At 37.2% G+C, this 24649-nt stretch overlaps 1 protein-coding gene across 1 annotated transcript in view; it reads left to right on the forward strand.

Annotated features, from left to right (window-relative positions):
• The window catches only part of TRPC7 (transient receptor potential cation channel subfamily C member 7), a 296237-nt gene that overhangs the window by 54379 nt on the left and 217209 nt on the right, over window positions 1-24649 (forward strand). Inside the window, exon 3 of the mRNA XM_078149184.1 lies at window positions 7718-8495. Within this exon, the coding sequence (XP_078005310.1) occupies window positions 7718-8495 (778 nt within the window). The remainder of the gene's footprint in view (window positions 1-7717; window positions 8496-24649) is intronic.

The raw sequence follows: 24649 nt of genomic DNA on the forward strand, positions 1-24649 counted from the left end.
TTTCTATTTTTATCCCTAACACTCAGCAGACTACTTCAAACATAGTTACCAATATTTTTAATTAATTCAGTCTGACAAAGGTTGATTTCAAGGTCCTCTGAAAACAGGGCACTCATTGGTTAACTGTTCAGTTTAGTAATATAGCCATCAAATTTCTATTTGGAAATGCTAGAATAATCCTTATCAATACCCTCTTCTTTGGTTCTACTCTCCTGTCTCATAGCTCTCTTATTCTTTCAAAAAGCTAAGGACCAGTAACTAGATCCAAGACACTTTACTAGGCCCTAGAGATACAAAAAACAAATCGAAAAATTGTCTCCACTCTCAAGGAGCTTACAAACTACTGGGATGATGCAGTGCTTACTCTGATAAGTAAGTACAAAAGAGTTTGAAGAAAGAGAGAGTATATTAGCAACTAAAGGGACCAGAGAAAGTTTCCCATAGAAGGTGGCACCTGAGTTAAGCTCTGAAAGAAGCTCAGGAATCTAAAAGACAGACATGAGGAGGGAGTGCATGTCAGGCATGATGGATATCCTGTAAAAAAAAAAAAGCATGCGTTGTAATATAGAAATATCAGCTTGTTGAATAATATGTGAACCAGTCTGTTTTTAACATACAGTGCAAGAAGGGAATAATATGAAATAAATTTGGAAAGGTGATTTGGACCACACTATCAAGAGCTTTAAAAACAAAAATGAAGAATTTATATTTCATTTTACAGATAATAATAGCTACTGATGATTTTGAGGAGAGGAGTGACATGGTCAAATCTTGGCCTTAGGAAGACAATTTTAGCAGCCATGTGAGGAATAAATTGAAGAAAAGAGACAGTGGGATCAAGGAAACCAGTTAAGAGATTATTGAAATATTCCAGGCAAGAGGTAATGAGGGCTTGCACTAGGGTAATGACTGTGTGGATACAGAACAGGTGATGGATATGTGAGAGATATGGAAGAATAATTAACAAGATATGGTACCTGATTGCATATGGGAGAGTGAAATGTCTCTGAGGCTGCAGATCTGGGTGAGTGAAAAGATGTTGATATCCTCAATAGACAGAGATAGATAGATAGATAGATAGATAGATAGATAGATAGATAGATAGATAGATAGATAGACAGACAGACAGACAGATAGATATAGATATAGATAATGGGTTACTTTAGGGAGGGACATCATGAAAATCCTTTTGGACATACTGAGTTTGAAGTATCAGCCAAATATGAAGTATTTAGTCTAGTTAAACTAAATAGAGCTAAGCTATCTAGTTTAGCTGGGCATCTAGCTAAAAGTTAGAGATGTCCTGGATGCAATTAATGATATAAGATCCAGGAAAGACTAAGGCTGAATATGTAAATTTTGGAGATATCTGCATAAAGCTGATAATTACACCTGTGGGAACTGGTAAGATAGTTTAGAAAGAGAAGAGATCCAGGACAGCCATAGGGAACACTTTTGGTTGGGAGTGGTACTGAATGATGATTCAATAAAGGATACAGAGAAGGAGGTATTGGACTGGGAGGAGGATAACTAAGAGTGCACCATCATCAGATCAATGTAGAGAAGTGATGGAACAGTCAATAGTATCAAAACCTCCAAAGAGGATGAGAACTGAGAAAAGAACCATGTTGGATTTAGCAGTTAAGAGGTTGTTAGCTCTTTGTAAGATCCCCCCCATTAGACTGTAAGCTCCTTGAGGGCAGGGCTTGTCATTTGCCTTTTTATATCTCTAGTGTTTAGCACAGTGCTTGGCACAGAGTGCTCAATAAATGTTCAGTGAATAAATGAATGAATTCTAAATCGATGGTTTGTCTTCAGTCCCACATTAACCAGGCAAATGATGCCTTTGCAGGAATATGTGTTGAGAAAGAACCTGTCATATGTTTCCTTTTCCTTGAGCTTCACACTAGGGAGGCATAGTTGCCAGTTGGCTCTAGAATGCAATAGACATTTGCTACTCTCTCTTCTCAAAGGATTTTACAACTCCTCATTTTACTTCTGATATCCCTTTTGAGGTTCTTTTGCAAATAAAAAAAATCACTATACTGAGTAGTTACATAGTTTTTCCTTGGGGTAAAATGACTCAATCAGAATTAGAATCAGAAGATTAGTCTCCGACCTTGATCCTTCTATAACAATTAGAACTCACATTTCAAGGTTTATAAAGGACTTTCCTCACAAAGACCATGAGAGGTAAGTAATTCAATATAATGATTTATTTTTTTAGACAAGCATACTAAATTCAGAAAGGTAGCTTAGAATAGTAGAAAAAAATGCTAAACTTAGAATGCTTAACTTGGAGGAGTGATACTTAAATTTGAATAGCAGCTCTGCCACTTAATACCTTTGTGATTCTCTGCAAGTCCCTTAACCTCTCTAAGCCTCAATTCCTTGATCTTAAAAGTGAAGAGGTTGAAGCAGATGGTCCTAAATTCCCTATAACTTATCCACAATAACATAACTTAGAAGTGGCGGAACAAAGGATTGAAGCTCTTGTCTCTTACCTGGAAGACCTGATAGGAAATTTCCACGAGGAAAGGGGAATATACAATAATGTTATGTACTCAACAAGGAACATCTTCATTCTACCTCAGGAAAGGAAGCAACCTTAGTAATGCTTCTTTACTGGGAAAAATGTAAGATTTCCCCCTTATCTAAATGAGTGACTCAGCTATTCCTTAAAACCAGAAAGAAAGTTATCTTATTGACTGTACTGGCTGATGTTCTTCTGTATGGGTTCCAAAACATTTGAATAGAGTTTGCAGAATTTGATAGAAAAATAAGAAAGAACAGGAGAGAACAGAATCTGTAGGTATAACAGGATTTGCAACTTGTGCCATTGCTTGCTAAAGTCAAAATGGTCAAAAGTTAAGATTAATTAAAATATAGGAAATCAAAAACACCATAGTTCTAAGTGCTATAGAATGGGGACTTGGGAGTAGGGGTCAAGGCCAGAAAGCTTGGATTTTTTTTTAATGATTATTTTTCTATTTGGTTCAGGAGATTGAAGTAAAATTCTAAATTCATTTTACACTTAGATATATGTCAATATTTACAATATTATTCAATCTTTTTAATCACTTCTTCTATAGTTTGATACAGCAGCCAAGAAAGAGAAAGAGAGTCCTTCTAGGATCACAGAGGTGGTAGTACAGTTGTACTCTACTGAGGTCAACATATGTCCAGAGTATCATGCTGAATGCGAAACATTATATGTTGAAGGACATTGATAATCTGGAAGATGTCCTGATGAAGTGACTGTGATCATGGTCGATGCCATGAGGGTGAGTGGAGGGATCATGAGAATTAGTTGAAGAAATGGAATATTTAACCTAAAGAAGAAAAGAATTGGGGCAAAGAAAGTGTTAGAAGGATTATAATATGGAAGAAGAAATGTCCTTGAATAGTTTGCCTGTCAGATTTATGGAGAATAGAAGAATTCATGACCAAAAAAGGAGCTAGAGAACATTATTAAATGCAAAATGGATAATTTTGATTACATTAAATTGAAATGTTTTTACACAAACAAAGACAACACAACCAAGGTTAAGAGGGAACCAGAAAACTGGGAAAGAATTTTTGCAACCAGTGTCTCTGATAAGGGCCTCATTTCTAAAATATACAGAGAATTAAGTCAAATTTATAAGAATACAAGTCATTCTTCAATTGATAAATGGTCAAATGACATGAACAGGTAGTTCTCAGATGAAGAAATTAAAGCCACCTATAGTCATATGAAAAAATGCTCCAAATCACTATTGACTTGAGAAATGCAAGTCAAAACAACTCCGAGGTACCACATCACACCTATCAGATTGGCCAATGTGATAAAACAGGAAAATGATAAATGTTGGAGAAGATGTGGGAAAATTGGAACACTAATGCATTATTGGTGGAGTCACGAAATGATTCAACCATTTTGGAGAGCAATTTGGAACTATGCCCAAAGGGCCATAAAAATATGCATACCCTTTGACCCAGCACTTCTAGGGCCATATCCCAAAGAGAGCACAGGGAAAGGACCCACATGTACAAAAATATTTATAGCAGCTCTTTCTGTGGTGGCAAAGAATTGGAAATTGAAGGGATGCCCATCAATTGGGGAATGGCTAAACAAGTTGTGGTATATGAATGTAATGGAATACTGTTGTGCTGTAAGAAATGATGAGCAGGTGAACTTCAGAAGAACCTAGAAAGAACTTATATGGACTGATGCTGAGTGAAGTGAGCAGAATCAGGAGAACTTGTATGATGACTAACTTTGATAGATTTAGCCCTTCTCAGAATTCAAGGATCTAAGACATCTTCAAAAATCTCATGTTGGAAAATGCTATCCACATCCAAAGAAAGAACTATGGAGTTTGAATACAGATGGAAACATACTGTTTCTTTTTTTTTCACTTCTGTCTTGTTTTGTGTTTTCTTTCTTGCAGTTCCTTCTATTGGTTCTAATTATTCTTTACAACATGACTAATGTGAAAATATGTTTAATAGGAATGTATATGTATAGCCTATATCAGATTGCATGCTGTCTTGGGGAGGGAGGGGGAAGGGAGGGAGAGAAAAATGCAAAACTCAAAAGTTTATGGAAGTGATTGTTGATAAATAAAAATAAATGAATAAAAAAATCTGAAGAATTATCCTTGTTGTGCTTGACCCCAGAAGGAAGAACTAGTAGCAAGTGGCAGAATTTGCAAAGAGGCAAACAGGTTTGATCTAAGAAAAATCTTTTTAACAATTAGAACTGAATGAAAAATGAATGGGCAATGTAGGGGGAGATTATGAACACTTGTTAGACATGTTGTAGAAGGGATTCTTGTTTGGGTGAGTCAGACTAGATGGGCACTAGATGGGTTTTTCAACTCTGAAATTCTATTATTCTAGGCTTATGTGTACATATATATATATATATATATACACACACACATGCATATACATATATGTATATATATGTATATATATACACTATATATATATGACAGAGGAAATCAGTTTATATATCATATATACTATTTATATATATATATATGTAAATATACATAACAACTAAAATATATTCCTGATATTTAGTGCTTAGGTCATAAATTCTTTAGTTAATATCTGGTCATTTACGCTATATTGATAATGGGAATGAGATTGATATGTAGAAGTGCCAAAGAAAATTTGGGAAAAAAAAGTACAAGTACATATTAAGCACCAATTATGTGCTATGAACTTCAGAAATTTATATTTGCATTAATAATTATATTAATTGTATTCATATTGACAATCACATTAATCAAATATGTTAGCATTTGATCCAATAACCTGGAAAGTAGATGCTACTATTTTCCCCAATTAACAGATCAGGTAACTGAGGAAGACAGAAGTTAAAGGACTTGCCCAAGGTCACACAGATAGTGAATATCTGAAGTCAGATTTGAATTCTGGTATTCCTGACTCCAGGTCCTAGACTCTATCCACTGGGCCACCAAGCTGCCTCATAATGCAGGAACTATAAAGGAACTTGGAAATCATATAGTGGAACCTCCCCACTTAATAGGTGAGAAAATTGAGGTCTAGAAAAGGGAAACAAAAGTTACCCAATGAGTTAATAATGGAGCTGTGATATGAATCCAGGTTTCTTTTTCCCTAGTCCAGTATTATTTTCATTGAGTCATACTATCTTTTCCTATTGCCTTTTTAAAAATACATTATTGATGTTCTTTTTTTTTAACATCACCAAAAATTTCCCTAGTAATCTTCCTTCTTCTCTTCCTCCTCCTCCTTCCAAAGATCCATCCTATTTAACCAATAATATTTTTGGCATAATCATAAATAGGGTTGCTTAATTTAAAGTGACTCTATTCCCACAAGTTCTCTTCCATCTCCTCTTTGTCACCCCTTTCCCTAATTTCAGAGTTTTATTTAACTCATTAGTTCCTTTTTGTTTCTTCATTCATCTAGTTATCTAATTCTTCCCTCTTTTTTTCTCTCAGTTAAGTAGTGAAGTAAATAAAATAAGTCTTTCCTCTCTTTCAACTTGTTTTGCTTCTTAGTTTTTTTAAAAATCTTTTTTTCTTTTTCTTTCTTTTTAGGTAATTAGGGTTAAGTGATTTGCCTAGGGTCACATAGCTAGTAAGTGTCAAGTGTTTGGTCTGAGGACAGATTTGAACTCAGTCCTCCTGACTTCAGGGCCCATGGCTATCCACTGTGCCACCTAGCTGCCCCCTTTAGTTCTTTTTCCTAAAAGCATTTCTTTTCCTGGTTCTCTCCATTATTTTTCTACTGTTTCTATTATTCTAGACATCTGTTCTTTTATTCATGGCCCTTATACTCATTGAGTCCTTTAGTCTCTGTATCCTTCATAGAATTAAAGCTTTTAAAGGACTTATTTTGGGTTCCTTCTTTTATACAAGCTCTGTGCTACTGCCTTGTAGATCCTTGTCCCCTAGCCCCCTTTTTCTATTGCACGTCACTCTTAGAAATATAAATTCCTGCAAGAGATAGAAAGAAAAAAAAATTGTCCCTTATTGCCCTGTCTATTACTACTTCCTTGTCATCCCCATAACAATTTTCCCCCATTTGCCATGAAATCTCCTCTCTGGGTCCCTGCCCTCCTTGTCTTCTGAGTATCAATTTTCCCCAGATCCTTGATTTCTCCCTTTTCTGAAGCCAGATACTATCCATGGAGGCAAAGAATGTTCTTAGAGGTCTCCCTAAGCATTCAAACCCTGAAGATTATACCCATTGTAAGATCACAATTTTGGCTGGTGGGGGAGAAATGCTGAATGGATACTTTAGGGATTTAGCTTGCTCTGTTGACCAGGTGGGTACCTCCTTTGGGTTTTTGCATCTTAGAACATGGAGACAGATAAAATTGATTTATATCTTGCACATAATTCCTATTTTAGAGAAGTTTAGCATTCAATTCTTAGCACAGCACATGGCACTAAGTAGGCAAGTTTGAGAGGTTGTGACAGAAAAAGTTTCAAGTCCTTAGTGACTCAGAAGTTCTCCTATTGTCTTTTAAAGTAGTTTTAACAACATGTGGAGATTCAGAGAAATTAGAAGCTAGCAATTAGGAAAGAGGAAGTCAATGGGTTTTATTCTCATCTTTTGAGTGAGGCTTCCCCCTGTGTCCTCCTTAAGGGGCCTAGGAAATAATGTTTTAGTTCATATAAAATAATATCTCATTTATATTTAAATACAGCATGAGGTTGTCTCCATATTTACAAGTTGTAAAGTTTTCAGAAATATTTCAGCTCTTCAGATAAAGAGCTACTTAATCCAAAGGTGGGAATGTGCTATGAGGAATGTACAACTTGCACATTCTAGGCATGGATGCAGAGAAACAGAGCTAGATTCTTTGAGGACTCATCTACTAAGGAAGGGAAATGGGAGGGGGGGGCGGGAAATGACCTATGGGCCACCTTGTATATTCATTCTCTCCCACCCCTGACACTTTCAACTAAACCTCAATTTTAGGTGTGGTGAAAAAAATAATGGGGACATTTGCCCAAGGAGGGATATTCTATCACATCTCAAAAAAAACAAAACAAAACACGAAAACACATATACATGGGATATTTAGCCTAGGTACAAACTAAAAGAATCCCATGATGCCTTAAAACCTTTTTTTTTTAATTACAAACATTTTCAACAGTATTTGCTGCCTCCCAGGGATCCAAAAGTCATTGAGAAAATAATTAATTGACTTCATCTCATTTTAATACAGGTTGGAAAATAGCAACTTTAAAAACATGCATCGCAGGCACACAACCCTCCGGGAGAAGGGAAGGAGGCAGGCTATCCGAGGCCCAGCCTACATGTTTAATGAGAAGGGGACAAGTCTGACCATGGAGGAAGAACGCTTTTTGGACTCTGCTGAGTATGGTAACATTCCAGTGGTCAGGAAGATGCTTGAGGAATCCAAAACACTAAACTTCAACTGTGTTGACTATATGGGACAAAATGCCCTGCAGCTAGCAGTGGGAAATGAGCACCTAGAGGTCACAGAACTGCTGCTGAAAAAGGAAAATCTGGCCAGAGTTGGTGATGCACTCTTGTTGGCTATCAGCAAAGGCTATGTGAGGATTGTTGAGGCAATACTGAACCATCCAGCCTTTGCCCAGGGGCAGAGACTGACCCTCAGTCCCCTGGAACAGGAGCTACGGGATGATGATTTTTATGCCTATGATGAAGATGGAACCCGCTTCTCTCATGACATCACCCCCATCATTCTGGCTGCCCACTGCCAGGAGTATGAAATTGTACACATCCTCCTTCTTAAAGGGGCCCGTATAGAAAGACCCCATGACTATTTTTGCAAGTGTAATGAATGTGCTGAAAAGCAGAGAAAAGACTCCTTCAGCCACTCAAGATCCAGAATGAATGCATATAAGGGATTAGCCAGTGCTGCCTACTTATCTCTGTCCAGTGAAGATCCTGTCCACACTGCCTTAGAGCTAAGCAATGAGTTAGCCAGACTGGCCAACATTGAGACTGAATTTAAGGTAATCCTATAAAACTCTATCATGTCTGTCCAATTATCTGAAGGTTCTTTTCCAGGTGTATCCAGTATTCAAAGGAACTGCCTTTAGGGCAGAAATTCAGTTGCATGTGGCACTGTGGCTGAACAGCTAAAGAAGGTCAAATGATTTCTTTTTACTTGTCTGAAAAGTATACTGAACAGTTAGAAAGAATCCCCAGAGCCAATCAAACCTGACAAGTTCAATAAGGTTTCTGTATCGTGTGTCAGAGAGACAATAAGGTAGAGTTGTTTCCCATGCATATAACCTCGTTCAAGGCTCCAGAGAGAATACAGGAATGCTTTCCCACCTGCACAAAGCTTCCATTATAGTTGTAAAGATAAACTTGACCAACAAAGATTAAGTGCCTTCTATATGCCAGGCAAAACTAAAATAATCCCTGTCCTAAAGGAAATCACCTAAAGTAGTAAAGGTATAGATAGCACTTTAAGGTTTTGAAAGTTCTTTACATATATTATCTCATTTTATCCACACAATAAACCTGGAAGGTAAATGCTATTATAATCCCATTTTATAGTTGAAAATACTGAGGCAGGTAGCAGTTAAGGGACTTTCCCAAAGATCACACAGCTAGTGAGTGTCTGAGGTTAGATTTGAACTTAGATCTTTCTCATTCCAGATCTGGTGCTCTATTTACTGTGCCCCCTCTATAACTTGTATTCATATGTGTATACAAAATAGATACATTTGGCAAAGGAAGACCCTTTCTTTTGGGAGAAGAGCTGTCACAAAGTAATGTGTGGTCAAGCATCAAATGAGTGCTACAAAAAAAGTCCTAACAGAGAATAAGAAGGGCTTTCTGTAGGTTGAGGGATCATACCCACTCAGTGGAAAGCAGAAGTCTTACCTCATCTATGTATCCCTCAAACAACCTAATACTAGGCCTTAAAATAATGGATGCTTATAAAATGTTTGGTCATTTGATTTGAATGCTGTCTATTTGTCCATCTATTTCTGTCTTAGGAAACACTTTTACCTAAAACATCTAAGTAATCTAAGGGGAAAATGTTCTGTGGACTGATTTTTCTGGATAATTACCACAATTATACATTTCAATTTGTCTAATTAATTGAGATAGATCTTGTCTATCTATCTCTCAAATGAAACAATACTAAAACTACAATTGGGACCACATATGGGCTGTTCATCTCCTTTAGTGAAAATTTGAAATTCTATGTCTTTAAGAGACTTAAGATCTAGAATTGGAAATTACTTAGAACTCTAGGATCATAGTTTTAGAAAGAGAAGATCCCTCCCTCCAAGGTCATCTAATCTCATCCCTTCTTATTAATGAGAATAGAGTTACAGAAAGAAAAGGATGCCTGAGGGCCATAGAGAATTGGTAATACTGCTGGCCTTTAAAAGACACATTTCAACATTACAGTCTTAGTTTAGAATAAGAACAAGTGTAAAATCAGCCCTGTGTGCCACATTTTTGGAAGGACAGTGATATGTCCAGGGGACAACAATAAAGATAATGAAGGATATTGATTGCACTCCATGTAAGAATCAGCTGAAGGAACAAGGGATGCTTAATCTAAGGAAGAAAAGACAGTGAGCATACAACTGAGCTACCTTCAGATATTTGAAGGGTTTTTTATGCAAAATATGGATTAGATGCATTCTGCTTTGTTTTAGGCACAATAACTACAAAGTGGATAGTAGCAATTTTGGAATTTATTTAAAGAAAAAGTTGCTAAGAATTAGAGCTATACTAAAATGAAATAGGCTGCCTGAAGAGGTAATGGATTTTCCTTCACTGGAAGTCCTTGAGCAAAAGGCTTCTCAGGTAAATTGTAAAGACAATTATTGTTTAGGTAAGAGCTGTTCTAAATGGCCTCTGGGCTTCTTACTGACTCTGAAATTCCATAATTTTATGATTTTTGATTCTATCAAATTTATCTAATTGCTAGCAGTTACTTTTGTTTGAAATGGGGTTTTCAGATTACAAACAAAGACATAAAATCAATGTTCATGGGTTCCTTTAGGGATTTATTACTGATTTTATGTATCACTGTGTGTGTAGTCTTAACACTATAAATCCTTTCTTTTTTGGGGGGGGTTGAGAGAACATCTTAGCGGAAGAGAAGTCAAGCTGTAATGAAAGAGTGGAGATTGAGGAGATGTGTTCTGAAATGTATTCAATGAGTACATTCAGCAAAATCAGTGAACTGCTTCTTGGTGTATTGCATAATTTAGCAAGTATCATTAATTGTTTAATAAGAAATCATTGTAAATGTCATCAATCATCTTCCATGCTTTTTAAATTGAAGGATTCATTAGTCATTCATTATGGAAATGACTACTCTTCTCAGCTAAGCAGCAGCATCCATGAGAGTTTTTTGTTTTGTTTTGTTTTATTTTTCAGTGATGCAGACTACAAACTTCATTTGAGTTAATATGCAGTACAGCTACTGTTAAGGTCCCTAATAAATTTTAGTTAAATAATTGCTAGTGATTCTTTTTTTGTTTCTTTGCTTGTCTGAAAATTATGCAGCTGTTCAAGTGTTAGTTCCAGTATTTCTTGATTCTTCTTGGATTTAACTCTTTGGTGCACCAAAAATTACTGACAATTTGACAGTCATCAAAGGGTTAATTCTGAATAGACAGTATGTTCACCTACTGATATAAGGGATTTTCCCCCTGTGGTTTGTGATCTTTGGTAACTACTGATTGAAGAGACGTTCTCTTTGACTGGAAACTGGATGGGTGTGCTTCAGGGATGTGAAATGTAGCTGTAGCATCCTGCAACAATGTGCTAAAATGGAAATATCCAGAATAACCAATTTGGAAATATTTCTCCAGGTGAGGCTTCCAGATTCCTTGAATCTCAAAAGGCTAAGAAAGCTGGCCACCATTAATACTCTAATTGAATCATTCAGTCAAAATCCAATAAATACTGTATGTTTGGACCTGTACTAGGTGCCATGGAGTCAAGTCAAGTCAATATGCATTTATTAAGTGCTTACTATGTAGTAGGTACTGTATTAAGTACTAAGCATGCAAAGAAGAGGGGGAGGGGAAGTCCTTGAACTCAAGAGTCTCCCAGTCTAATGAGGGAGATATATAATATATACAAATTATTACGTACAATCAATATGGGATAAATTCTAAGTAATTTCGGAGAATAAGACTAAAGAAGACTGAGAAAGGCTTCTTACAAAGGGTGGGAATTTAACTGAAATCAAAAGATAGAAATAAGAAGGGAGAGAGTTCCAGGCTTGAGGATAGACAGTGAAAGTGCTTGGAGTAAGTAGGCGACATGGAGTGTCTTATGTGAGGAATAATAAGGAAGCCATTGACACTGGATCATAGAGTACGCAGGGGTGGGAGTGAGGAGCAAGCTGTAAGAAGACAGAAAAGGTAGAAATGGGGGAAGCAAGTTATGAATGGCTTTAAATGACAATCCAAAGATTTTATATTTGATTCTGGAGTTGATAGTGAGCCAATGGGGTTTAGGGAGATCAATCTGATAGCTAAGTTGAGGATGGATTGGAGTAGGGAGAGATTTGAGGCAAGTAAATCAACTAGCAGGTTATCACAACAGTACAGGCCTGAGGTAAGGACAGTTTACACCAGGTGGTAGAAATGCCAGAGGAGAGAAAGAGGTGTATATGAGAGATGTTACAAAGGTTAAAGATGACAGGATTCAGAAAGTGATTGGATATGGGTGGATTGAGATATCGAGGAGCCAAGGATGATACCCAAGTTGTGAGCCTAGTTGACTAGTAGAATGGTGGTATCCTTGACAATAATAGGGAAGTCTGGAAGAAAGGGGGATTTGGGGAGAAAGATAACAATTTCAGTTTTGGATATAATTGAATTTAACATGTCTTTTAGAACTCCAGTTTGAGATGTCCAATAAGCATTTGGAGATATGACTCTGGAGACTGGCATAGATGTGGTAAAATTCAATAACATTACACTGAGTCAGGGGTCCAATTCCTATTTTTGCCATTTATTTGCTATGTCACCTTCTGTAAATAACTTTGCTTTCCAAACCTCAATTTCTGATTACATGATCTCCAAGGTCTTTTCCAGTTCTGTATGCTATGATTCTATTATATGTGAGACACTATTAGGTCCAATAAAAATATAAAGGGACTGTCACTGACCTCAAAGAGCTTACAATGTAGCTAGAGGAAAAAAAAACCTAACACATAGAACAATTGGAGAATGAGGGTCAAAAAAATGTCACAATCTCAACTAGACTGCAAACTCCTTGAGTGTGGTGCAGTTTTTTTCCCCTTTCTTCCCCACCTCCCATGCCTATCACAAAGTCTCTAAGACAAAATGTTGTGGGAAAGTGAGGAATTACTTCATTTCAATTAATCTAAAACACCTGCTACCGACGACACAATGGACTATTAAAATTTGGCCTGAATGATTGAATAGGACTCTCTACACTGATTGCTTTTTGCTGTACAAATTATTCATATAACTTCTTCATCTTACTGACTTCATTCTTTGGGCAGACAATTATTAAGTGCCTACTATGTGCAGGATCTCAGCGAGTAATTAAGGATACAAAACAAAAACCTTCCAGTCTTTGACCTCCCAAGTCCTTAACTCCTGAGGGTTTCTTTTTTTATTAATATACATTGTTTTTCTATGGAGACATTCAACAGTCATTCTTCCCTAAAGCTCAGTGTCTAGACAAGAGTGATGAAAAAGTTTCTTAGTAATTGGAATAGTGTCTGGGGATGGAGAGAAGGAAAGGCAGTATTCTGGAGTAAAGATTAATAGTACTGGAAGAGAGAAGGAAGCAGGAGTAGGGAAGCAGAGATCCTTCTTTACCTTAAGTCCTTTTGTTCTCAGGACAAACTGTGAAAATTCAAGTATACACTAATCAATATGCTAGTACACACTAATTAATATTTTGTCCTACTTCAAAGCAAATATGCCTTATGTCAAGAATCTGGAGATAATATTGGAGACAATAGATAGTGTCTTGTACTTTGGGAATTCAGGGTGTAAAGATTGTTTCAATGGATTCTTAGAATATAGTGTTGAGAAGAAGAGGAAGCAAGCCAAAGATTCAATTGTAACCCTGTTTTTAGAACATTAATGATTCCTGTTTATGAATGGAATGTTAACCAAACATATTATGAAAAATGGATTATGAATTATGTATTGATGTTTGTGCTGCTATTTATAATTTCCCACAAAGTAATTCAAGCCCCAAATACCACAGACTAAAAATGCAAATAATGACAAATCAACACAATCTGCCACCTGCTATGTCCTCTAGTTAGATCCTATTGTATGATGTAGAAATATTTTAATGTCACTAGTAATCTGCTTACAAACTTATCAAAAACCAAGAGGATTAAGAGGACATAGAATGAATTTTAATTTCCTATACATGATGCTTGAGAGGCAATAGAATAGGAAACTTGGAAGTCTCTCTCCCCTGAGTATTCATAAATTAAACCTAGGGGATATTTCAGCTACTATTGCCTAGGATTCTATAGATGTGTTCTGTGTCCATAAAGTTGACTATTAGAGTGCTATTTAAAGAGAATATTCTATCAATCCATAAATGACCAGTGTTGGAGTTGGGAAGACCTGGGTTCAAGTCCTATTTTTGGTACATAGTAGCTATGTGACTATGGCTTCTGGGAGGTATAATGGAAAAAGTACTAGACCTGGAAGCAGGAAAACTTGAGTTCAAATCCAGCATCAGACATTTACTAGCTGTGTGACTCTGCCTCAGTTTTATTAGGGATAATAATAGCACCTATTTCCCAGGATTATTGTGAGGACAAAATAAGATAACATTTATAAAGTGCTTAGCATCATGCCTGGCACATTAATAAATATTTGTTTCGTTCTTGCCATGGACTTAACTAATCAATGCCTCCAGGTAATTCTCTAAGACTACAGAAAAATTACCAATTTGCATTTGTCAAAGGAGTTTTCACACTGGAGCTCTACATGCCACTGAAATTAAAGGACTTAAAATACCCTCCACCTTTTGAAAAATTCACAAAGCACAAAACCAGAGCTTTCAACTTTAGGTAGCTGTCATGGGATGTGATTGGAAGAATACTGGATTTGGACACCCTGAGTTCATATCTTTGCTCTGTCACTTGCTACTTGGGGCAAGTCCATTCTCCTTTCTGGGCCTCAATTGATGCCTCTGTAAAATGATGAGTTTGGCCTATCTGACTTTTATGATTCTTCCAATTCTGACATTCCACATTACCCTATTAACATGGGGCCAGGGTGAGTGTGCAAGGATCTCTACCATGTGTCCAGGATATTCTTGACAGACTAGTGTGCTAGTTCACCCTAGCCTCAAATATTCCAGATTGCTCAATAACCTCTTTCCTTTTTTCTTTGAATACTAAAAAACTTGTTTAAAGATTAATACTTTAGGAGCCAATTCTTTCATTTTGATATCTTAGCCAGTGGCATAAAGAAATTCCTCTTTGATATGCAGGGATGACTTAAAAACAGTTTCCCTAAATGTTAGTATTTCCTGCATTTATTGATGGTTCAGGTGGTCTAAAAAAAAGTATCTTAAAAAATTATAGCACAAAAAATAATAGTCCCAAGGGATTTCCTTCAAAGTCACCCACAGTGATCTTGTGAAAAGGACAGAATGTATGTCCTGAATCATTCTCTTTGGGGATCTCCTTGGTCTGAAACTGAGGCCAGCACCTAGAGAATGGGGAAAGATTATAGTTCCAACAGTAAAAAAAAAAATGGTGACTGAATTGTGACTGCCCTTTGACATGGTATGTGCCACATAATCAGAGCTCTTGGCTCCTGCCCACAACTCTGTTTGGAGGCTTAGGTAAGTACCCAGGACCAACACTAATAAATGAGAACCCCAGAGATCTACCCTCACTCAGGAGAGTGACATAAATTGATGTTGTATTCTCACTTTTCAGTCTTTTGCTTCTCTTTTCATTTTAGCTAAAAGTCTGGTCAAACTTTTTTACTGGGACATTAGACTGGCATTGTTAGGTGCATAGTGTCAAGGATGTTCTTTTATTGGAAGAAATTTTCTTTGGCCAGAGTCCTCTGAAAACTATAAAGTCAGGTCACTGTCTATCTCACATTTCCATTTAAGTGTCATCATGGTCTCTGGTAGCTGTATTATTATTTTTCTTTTTAAAAGAAATCATTTAGTATCCGCTTGTCTTTACAGAACGTGAAACCAATTAGATATAAATGTATAGCAATTTACATTTAAAAATGAACTTCTACAGCCTCTGGATATTTGTTTTCCATAATGTTTGAAACTAAAACAGCCTCACTCATTGGGGAAAATTCTCTAGATTACACTTCTCAAAAGTCTTTGAATGCACATTGAAGCTCATTGAATGGTGAACCTACTTGTGTACAATGTAATTGGATGAAGACTACTCCCTTCATGGGAAGTTTGTTTTTGTGTGGTATGGTATACTTTTTAAAAGAACTACAACAGTATCCCAAGAACTGACAGATAACAGAGATAGAGGCAGTGAAGAGAGATATGGACGAAAATATAGATGCCATGGACCTCACCATGGAATTTTGAAACTCTAGTTTCAAACTCTTAGCATCTGTTTCCCAAATCAGCTCTCTAAAATGTTGCACCAAGAGAAGTCAACATTCTCTACTTGCCATGTTGAGTAAAATCAGTACTTTCTAGACTACCACGCCAGGATAGAAATGGAAGTGATTGAGTGGAGCAGCCTTAGACTCTAATCTTCAGCAATGGTACCATGAGTATTTGATACTGTCCCACTCATCCTCCCTCTTGGAAAACAGAGTAACTAATTGAAGAAGTTTCTAGAGCTCCTCCGGAAGTCCATGAAGTAGTGGTCATTTGGTGTGAGTAAAAAGAAAGTATAGCAATAAAATGATCATGATTTGACATGAAGTTACATTTGGGAGGGCCATTTCTGCTACCAATGCTTTCCTTCCCACAAGATATTCATAACCCATTAAAAACAAAACAAACAAAAACCTACCATACTAAGAGTACTCTACCAAATCAGAGTCTGATATGGGTTCATGCCAAACCTTCTGGGAAGTATAGCCCAAAGGATTTTCTTCCAAGTAAGCAAGATTCTCCAGGCCACAAGTATTGTGGGAAAAGGAGCATCCAGGGATGTCTTTTACATCCTAGTTCCTCATCAGTTAAAAAAAAATGATTTTAGTCTTTGAAAATCACAATGTTTACATAAAGACATCAATAAGAACATACCTTAAACTTTAGTCACATATAGAACAATACTCAAATACTTTATTTGGGCAGATATGGGTAACTACCTCAAATACCCAATCCTTGTGCAGAAATATAGAATCCACTTTAAGATTACATACAGTAAATCAGACATAAAGGTCATGTGCAGAAGCTGTGGCAGAGTGCACACTGTAGACTAAACATTTAGACAACACATAATATACCACATGCTTGGGGTTACATACCAAATAAACATTATGTACACTCAATCAAGAAGCCTCTTTTGGCTACATCTGGCTCCTATCCCGTTACTTTTGGAGTATCATAGGTCATCCTGCTTACTGATCATAGAGTTCTGTCATTCCAGAAGTGTGGCATGATGTCAGTTTGGCATCAGTACCCTTAAACCCATTAGTCTATAGTCCCAGTAGTAGACTTGTGAATAGTCCAGGCTAGCTATTGCTGTTTCTAAGACCCAGTGATCCAGGTCCTTTAGTTTGCCTCCATTCTTTGGGATCTCCCTGCCTGGGATAGTAGATGGGAAATGGATGGTTTATAGATTCAGTCCTTCCCCTTTATTTGAGCAGAGTACCTTCTTGGTCCTGGGTAGTATGGGCAGGTATCTCTGACTCCCCAGAGAGAGTCAATTTACAATTTCCTCTTCATCTGATCATAATCTGGATTCTCTCCATGTAAGTTATCATAAAGCTCTAACAGTCCATCAATCCTTCTCCAGGCCATTTTAGCCATGCAACGCTCCATTGAACTAACTCCTTTAAGGGTAACAGAAAGTCTTTTTATTTTTGCAAAGGGGTTAGAAAAATATTCTCAAAGATTATCCAGAAAGTTTCTACTGATTTGCAGTTCCACTAAAAAAGGCCAAAAACACATGTTGGGGGAGGCATATAAATAGTAGTATGGATGACTGGGGATGGGGGACTGTTGTTTGAAGAGACCACCTTCCCCTTCCCTATAAGAAGATAGCAGGGTTATGGCATAGTTGAAAACCCTAAGGACTTTCTTTAACTCCCTTTGTTTTCACTTTCTTCACTATATGTCAAAACTGTTTGCATTCAGGGCAAACAAGACTCAAACTTCCCCAATAACTACGTAAAAGTTCCAACCTAGTGTCTTGAAGGCTACTAAGCTGTCATAACCACCTCTTCTCCCCACCAAAAACATTACAACAATTTTCAGGAAGACTCCCACTTCTGAGTCCATTTTCCCATTTTGCCGTGACCCTCTTCTTACAGGGCCCTGTGATTATAACTGACAGAGACTTTAGAGACAATTTCATCTTACTCCATTATTTTATAGCTTCCACTTTTGTAACATCTCTCATATATACCTCCTTTTCTACTCTCACACTGCCATTTTCCTGGCTCAGGAGCTTAGCACCTCAACCTGCACCATTGCAATAGCCTGCTAGGTGACCTCTCTGTCTCGAAACTCCCCCCATTCCAATCCGTTCTTTGCCAGGCTATCAAAATGATCTTCCTGAAGTGCAGGTTGGGTCTTCACTCCAGTTCCCCATCCAACCATCTCTACTAACTCCTCATAACCTGTAGGATCAAATGCTTGGCTTTTAAAGGCCTTCACAGCATAGTCCCTTCTCACCTTCCCAGGCTTCTTAGACCTTCCTCCCTTTCATGTGCTTTATGATTTAGTGACCCTGGTCTCCTTGTTTTTCCTCAGACATGACATACCAAGACCTAACTCTATGCATTTTCACAGGCTTTCTCCTGTTTCATGCCTGAAACTCTCTCCTTCCACATCTCTGCCTCCCAGCTTCCTTGTCTTCTTTCAAGTCTCTCCTGAAGTCTTATCTTCTACAAGAAGCCTTTCCTAATCCTCCTTAATGATTGTCCCTACAATTCGGAATTTATTTTCCTGTATATAATATAGTTTGTACATAGTTATGTACATATGTTGTATACCTCATTAGACCATGAGCTTCTTGGGGGCAGGGACTGCTCTTTACCTTTCTCTGAATTCTCAGTGCTAAGTACATGGATGGTGCTTAAAAAACGCTACTTACCTGACTGACAAATGAACCTATAGCTCTTGACAAACAATAATAATAATAATACGATTTTCAAAAAGAAAGTGAGTATAGTTCCCTTTCCATTGCCAATGTGATATAAATGCTAGGGGATTTGCATCATGGCCAGCAAGTTTCCCACGTCCAGCATCCATGTCTCTTTGGAAAACCAAAAGGGCATGATATAAGGATTTGGAACAATGAAAGTAAGGAAAGTACGGGAAATGTAAAATGAGCACAGGTCTAAGATACTACTGGCACACGATTCAATTTATGTGGATTCATACTCTCACCAATGTGAGCATTCTCTCCACTAGGGCAGCTTGCACCCCACCCATATCTTCTTATCCTGCAATTTTTGTTAATATCTTTTCATATGTTACAGGATCAGCCTAACATATTAGAGGCCTTCCTCTATGTCTTTTAATATTTGACAGGATAGAGTAGTGGAAAGACTTGTAAAAGACCAGGTCAAAGTACCTGGATTCAAATCCTGGCACTATCACTTACACGAGTTTGGGCAAGTCATTTAGGCCTCAGTTTCCTCTGTGGAATGAGAGGACTGAATTACAGGACCTAGAAGGTCCCTTCCAGCTATGTATCTATTATCCTAAGATCCTACTGAAAGCCTCAGGCAATCTACCTATTAACATATTCCTCAGGATGTCAGGGATAAGAACTCATAAGCTGAAAAGATTGAGAGCACAGAAGGGGTGAGGGAGAGAAAATGTGCAGAGCATTACAGCTGCTGAATATGGAAAAGGAAGATTCTTTTTGACAAATATCAGTGAGAAAGATTTATCACCACATACAAACAATTGGGAGAAAGTCATTTCCTATATAAGTGTAGCTATCTGGCTCAAATATCAGAGATAGGGGGAAAAAATGAAAGGGAGTTCTTAGAGGATATTAGGAGATGAATAACAGTTTAAATTAAATCAAATGGAAATGTAGAGATGCTTGTTGAAAAATATTAAAATATGGTCTAAATGAATAATAACAGCACAATGATGTGGCATTAGCAAAGAATACTGTGCATAGGATAAACAAAGAGATGAAAATTTTAAATGTTTCAGTGAAAACCAGCATGAGTTCAAATGTCGGGATGGAGCCCTTAAGTTCTAATACTCATAATACATTAAAACTGGAATGGACCTTAAAGATAATATAATCAAAAGATTTTAGAACCAAAAAGAGCCTTGGAGATCAGCTAAATCAGTTCATTTTTTTTATGTTATTAATGGAGAAACTGAGCATTTAAGAGAGGAAATTATTTACCTAAGGTCATATAGCTAGATAAGGATGCGACTCAGAATGTTACCAGGTCATAGAATCATAGAATCTCAGCAAATGGAATTGACCTTATAGACAGTAACTCTCTATGCCTCTCTGTGTGTGTGTGTGTGTGTGTGTGTGTGTGTGTGTGTGTGTGTGTGTGTGTGTGTGTACGCGCGCACTGAGGGTGTACTCAAAGGAAAATGTCAGCCCTACCTACTCTAAGTTTTCCTATAGAAATGAAGGATTACATTTAATGATAATAATATTTTCCCAGTTCTCCTATTGCCAAATTCTCCTTCTCTGTCTTCCCAACCCAAATCGGATGGTTCCCAACATCTTGTCTTTGATCGTCTTTACTGTGCCCTCTCCCTTGATACTCTCATTCACTCAGGTTATTTCACCTATCATCTCTATATGTATGGCTCCCAAGCCTAATATCTCTAGTCTTGACTTGTCTCCTGTGCTTCAGAGCTGTATCTAGCTACATTTGAAGGGATTGTGCTAGAGCCGGGTCATCTTGTCTCAAGAAAGCTGATTGTTAAATTTTCAATGTAAACATTTATACCTCAGAAACTGGTAAATGTTAAAAACCAGCATGATGTATTGTTTTGTTCACAGTCTAAGCTTAAAAGAAGTGATGGGAAAATGTTAATAATGAATATTCAACTGAGAAGTGTGTTTTACATATTTTTTTCTTTTTCTGGAGAGCTAGTGGTTAAAATATTTACCAGCACCCCTGCCTAGAGAACATCTTCACTTGGATGTCCCGCCAAGCGCCTCAAATTCAACACGTCAAGACCTAACTTGTTTGTTTGTTTTTTCCCCAACCCTAATTTTCCTTCTGATATCACTATTTCTGTCAGTAGGACAATCATTCATCTAGATTTCCAAGTCTGAAATTATATCTGAAGAGACTTTAATTAGCCTCACCTAGATGACTTTAACACACACTTTCTCATAGCTCCAACTTATTCTTCATATCCCACCCCAACTAATCTTCTGTATCTATGCTATTTTTTAGTTCAAAAATTTTAATTGTCTCTCTATTACCTACTGAGAAACATCTAAATATTTTCCTGGCATTCAAGGCCTTCTATAATCTGGGACTTCTCCTCCAGCCCCCTTTAATTCCCGGACTTAGCATTATGCCTTTCTCCAATTTTGCCAAATTGAACTATTCTTAGTTCCCTGAATGCATAACTTATTTTCCTCCTTGTGTGTCTTTGTCCCATTTTCGATGTAAAGGAAAGAGCTTAGTTCAATGCAAAGTGCACTGACTCTAGAGTGATAGGATCTGGGTTTGAATCCCTCCTCTGACTTATCTGACTATCCTTGGGCAGTCATTTGACCTCCCTGGGTCTCAGTTTCTTGTCTGTAGAATGAAAGGATTGAAATAGCTATCCTCCAAAGACCCTCCCAGTCTAGATCCATGATCCTGTAATTGCTGCCTTTCTTTGTCCCTTGAATTCCTACCAAGTCTTTAAAGCTATCTCAAGTTTCATCTCCTCCAGAAAACCTTCTATGATCCCACAGCTAGTAACTATCCTTTCAATTTTGGACTTCACTTAGTACTATCCTTATGTATGGATTGTATTAATCTACTTAATTCCATATCCCCTTCCTAGATTCTAAGTTCCTGGGTGGGGGGGAAAAGCTTGTTAAATAACTGAATTTATGAATGGAGGGCAAGACTGTCCTGTCTAAACTTTGTATCTCTCTCAGTACTTTAAACAATACTTTAAATGCAGCAAGTGCTTAGTAGGTATTTGTTAGGCTGAATGGAATTGAACAAATACTTATTTTGTAACTATTGTATTCAAGAGCATCTGCTAAGCACTGGACACAATCTAAATCTTAAAAAGAAGCTTCTGGGCTAATTTGTTATAGGTTTGCTTTAGTTTTTGAAAGTATGAGCTTTTTGATAGCCACAAAACATCTTTTGAAACTTGTAAACAGGTTAGCATATTCATAAGTAATAGATTCAGGAACTGCGGCTCAAGTCTTTTTCTTCTGGAGGCCAGCTAGGTGGCACAGTGTATATTGTGCCAGGCTTGGAGTCAGGAAGACTCATCTCCTGGAGTTCAAATCTGGCCTTAGACACGTTCTAGCTGTATGACCTTGGGCAAGTCACTTAGCCCTGTTTGCCTTAGTTTCTTCATCTGGGAAAGGAATGGCAAACCACCCTAATATCTTTGCCAAGAAAATGCCAAATACAGAGTTAGACAGGATAAAACAAGTTCAAGCTTTTTCTTCTTTGCTTTTCTTATCATTCATATCAAGCAAGCTCCCTGGCACTGATAGTGTTCAGGTACAGGACAAAATTTCCTGGTCAGCAATGCTGTCGTGGAGATTTCTGGCCTGGATAGGAATAATGCACATATTGTCAGGCATGTTAGCTATGCATTTTTATTTTGCAGAACAAATTTTTTCTTTGTTAATAATTTTTACATGGAAGACTTTTTGGGGCAGGAGAGGGAGAGTACAAAAGAAGTATCAATAAGGAAAATATGATTTAAAAACATTCAAAGCAATTGATTCTTAGCTTCCTTTTGAAAAACAGAAACCATTTCTCCGGGTTGTCAATGCTAAGGCAGTCTAGAAGGCTGTTCTGCATCATCAGAATAGCCCTCTGTAGGTGGCTGTCTGTTGTCACAATTTTCTGGCAGCCTCCCTATCAAGAGAGAGACCTAAGTGGGATTGTTAGAAGCATGCCTTTGATGACTCTCTATTAATGTTACAAAGAGGGCCCCTCTTCAGGCTCTTGTCAACCAAGGAGGGCCAGCCTCATTTTCAGTTTGGCCTGGTGACAGGTTGTTGCCTGCTCATATGCTGTTTATAGTTTATAGGTTAGATGAGACAGAAATGGATAAATCGTTCTTACTCTCCTGAGTAAGCTCTCCTGAGGGCTCTAGAATTTCACAATTTCTAATTAGGATGTAATTTTAAAAGACATTTAGAAGAATGACAAAGAGCTAGAAATCATATATCAGGGCTAAAGAAACTGATTGTTTAGTCAGGACAGAGGAAAGCTAAAGTATGAACTAATAAGGTTTAAGTGTCTTAGAGCTTTTAGGAGAAGAATGAAGAATTACTTCCATCTCCCCTGGGCATGGACAACAGGGAATGGGAATTAAAGCAGGTGATAAAGGAGAGATAAGCGATTTGTTCAAATAATGTCTGCAAATAGATGAGCCTGATTTCTTTGTAATCATATTCCAGTTAAAGAAAAAAATTCATTACATTCAATTAAAAGTATTAATAATCAAGAAGAAGCATGGCACAGTGGATAAAAGGCTAAGCCTGAAACCAGAAAGATCTGGATTCAAATGCTGCCTCTGATACATACTGAGTATGTGCTTCTGGCTGAGTCACTTATCCTAAAGTTGTATATGTAAGAATTATATATAAAATAAATAGATTAAAAAATAGATAAAAGTTAATTTGGAGGAAAGACACTATCATATGAGGGGATCAGAAAGATTTCTTTTAAAAGGTAGTGCTTGAGCTGAGTATTAAATAAAGCCATGGATTCTGGAGACAGAGGAGAGGAAGGAGTGCATTCTAATCATGAAAACCACACAATGCAGAGGCATGGAGATGGGAAATTGAGTATCTTATATGAGACATGGTATGAAGACCACTTTGGCTGAATCACAGGTGTATGAGGGAGAGTAATATATAATAAGGCTTGGAAAGTAGGTTGGAGTCATTTTGTGGCTTTAAATGCTGTACAGAAGAATTTATACTTACTCCAAAAAGTAATAGAGAACTACCAGGGTTTACTGTGTCAAGAAGTGGCATGGTAAAATTTGCTCTTTAGAAATATCACTTTGAATGCTGTGAGGAGAATGTATTGGAACAGGGGGAAACTTGAGGAAGGGAGACCTATGGAAATAAGTGATTAATAAAGAAACCACCATCTTACTACTACTCATATGTCTCTCCTCTTTTTAGCAAATTACCAAAATGGATTTTCCTTTAACACGGCCAAGAAGACTTGGTTATTTTGGAAATATAAAACAGGGGAATCCTAATGCAATAGAAAGTAATAACAACAAATAAAGTAGAATGCTAGCAGAACCAATCATCTGCTTGGCAACCAAATTTCAACACTTAGATTTTTCTCAAGGTAATAGCTTTGAAGTGAGAAACAGGAAAAGCCATACATATTCAGCACAGTACTTGGGGAAGGGAAAGGGAAAATATAATTATTTTTCAGGACTTCTATTACTTTGGAGAGTGATTTTTCAGTAGGGTCTAAGGCCTGAATGTTTTTGAGATGCTGTTGCCCTTTGAGTTCTTCACTGAGTCATTACAAACAGAGAACTAGTCAACTCAGTAGCAGCCATTGAGGGAATATAATTAATGAAAACAAGCTAAATCTATTAATTTAAAAACTAACTTTTCTCTAGATTATAAAATACAAGCAACAACTTCTATATTGAGCAACAGCATAATGATACATATAATTAAAGTGTATGAGTTGCTCAGTTCTAATTGATGATGAAGATGATGATATTGATGATGGTGATGACAATGACTAAGCGTTAGGAGATTATGTACTTTGTGTTGTTTTTCTAGTGTAACACAGATCACTCAGGTCCCACCATCTGAAGG

This window comes from Phascolarctos cinereus, unplaced genomic scaffold (assembly GCF_003287225.1).
Source record: "Phascolarctos cinereus isolate Bilbo 61053 unplaced genomic scaffold, phaCin_HiC Scaffold_2;HRSCAF=192, whole genome shotgun sequence".
Taxonomy (NCBI): Eukaryota; Metazoa; Chordata; class Mammalia; order Diprotodontia; family Phascolarctidae; genus Phascolarctos; species Phascolarctos cinereus.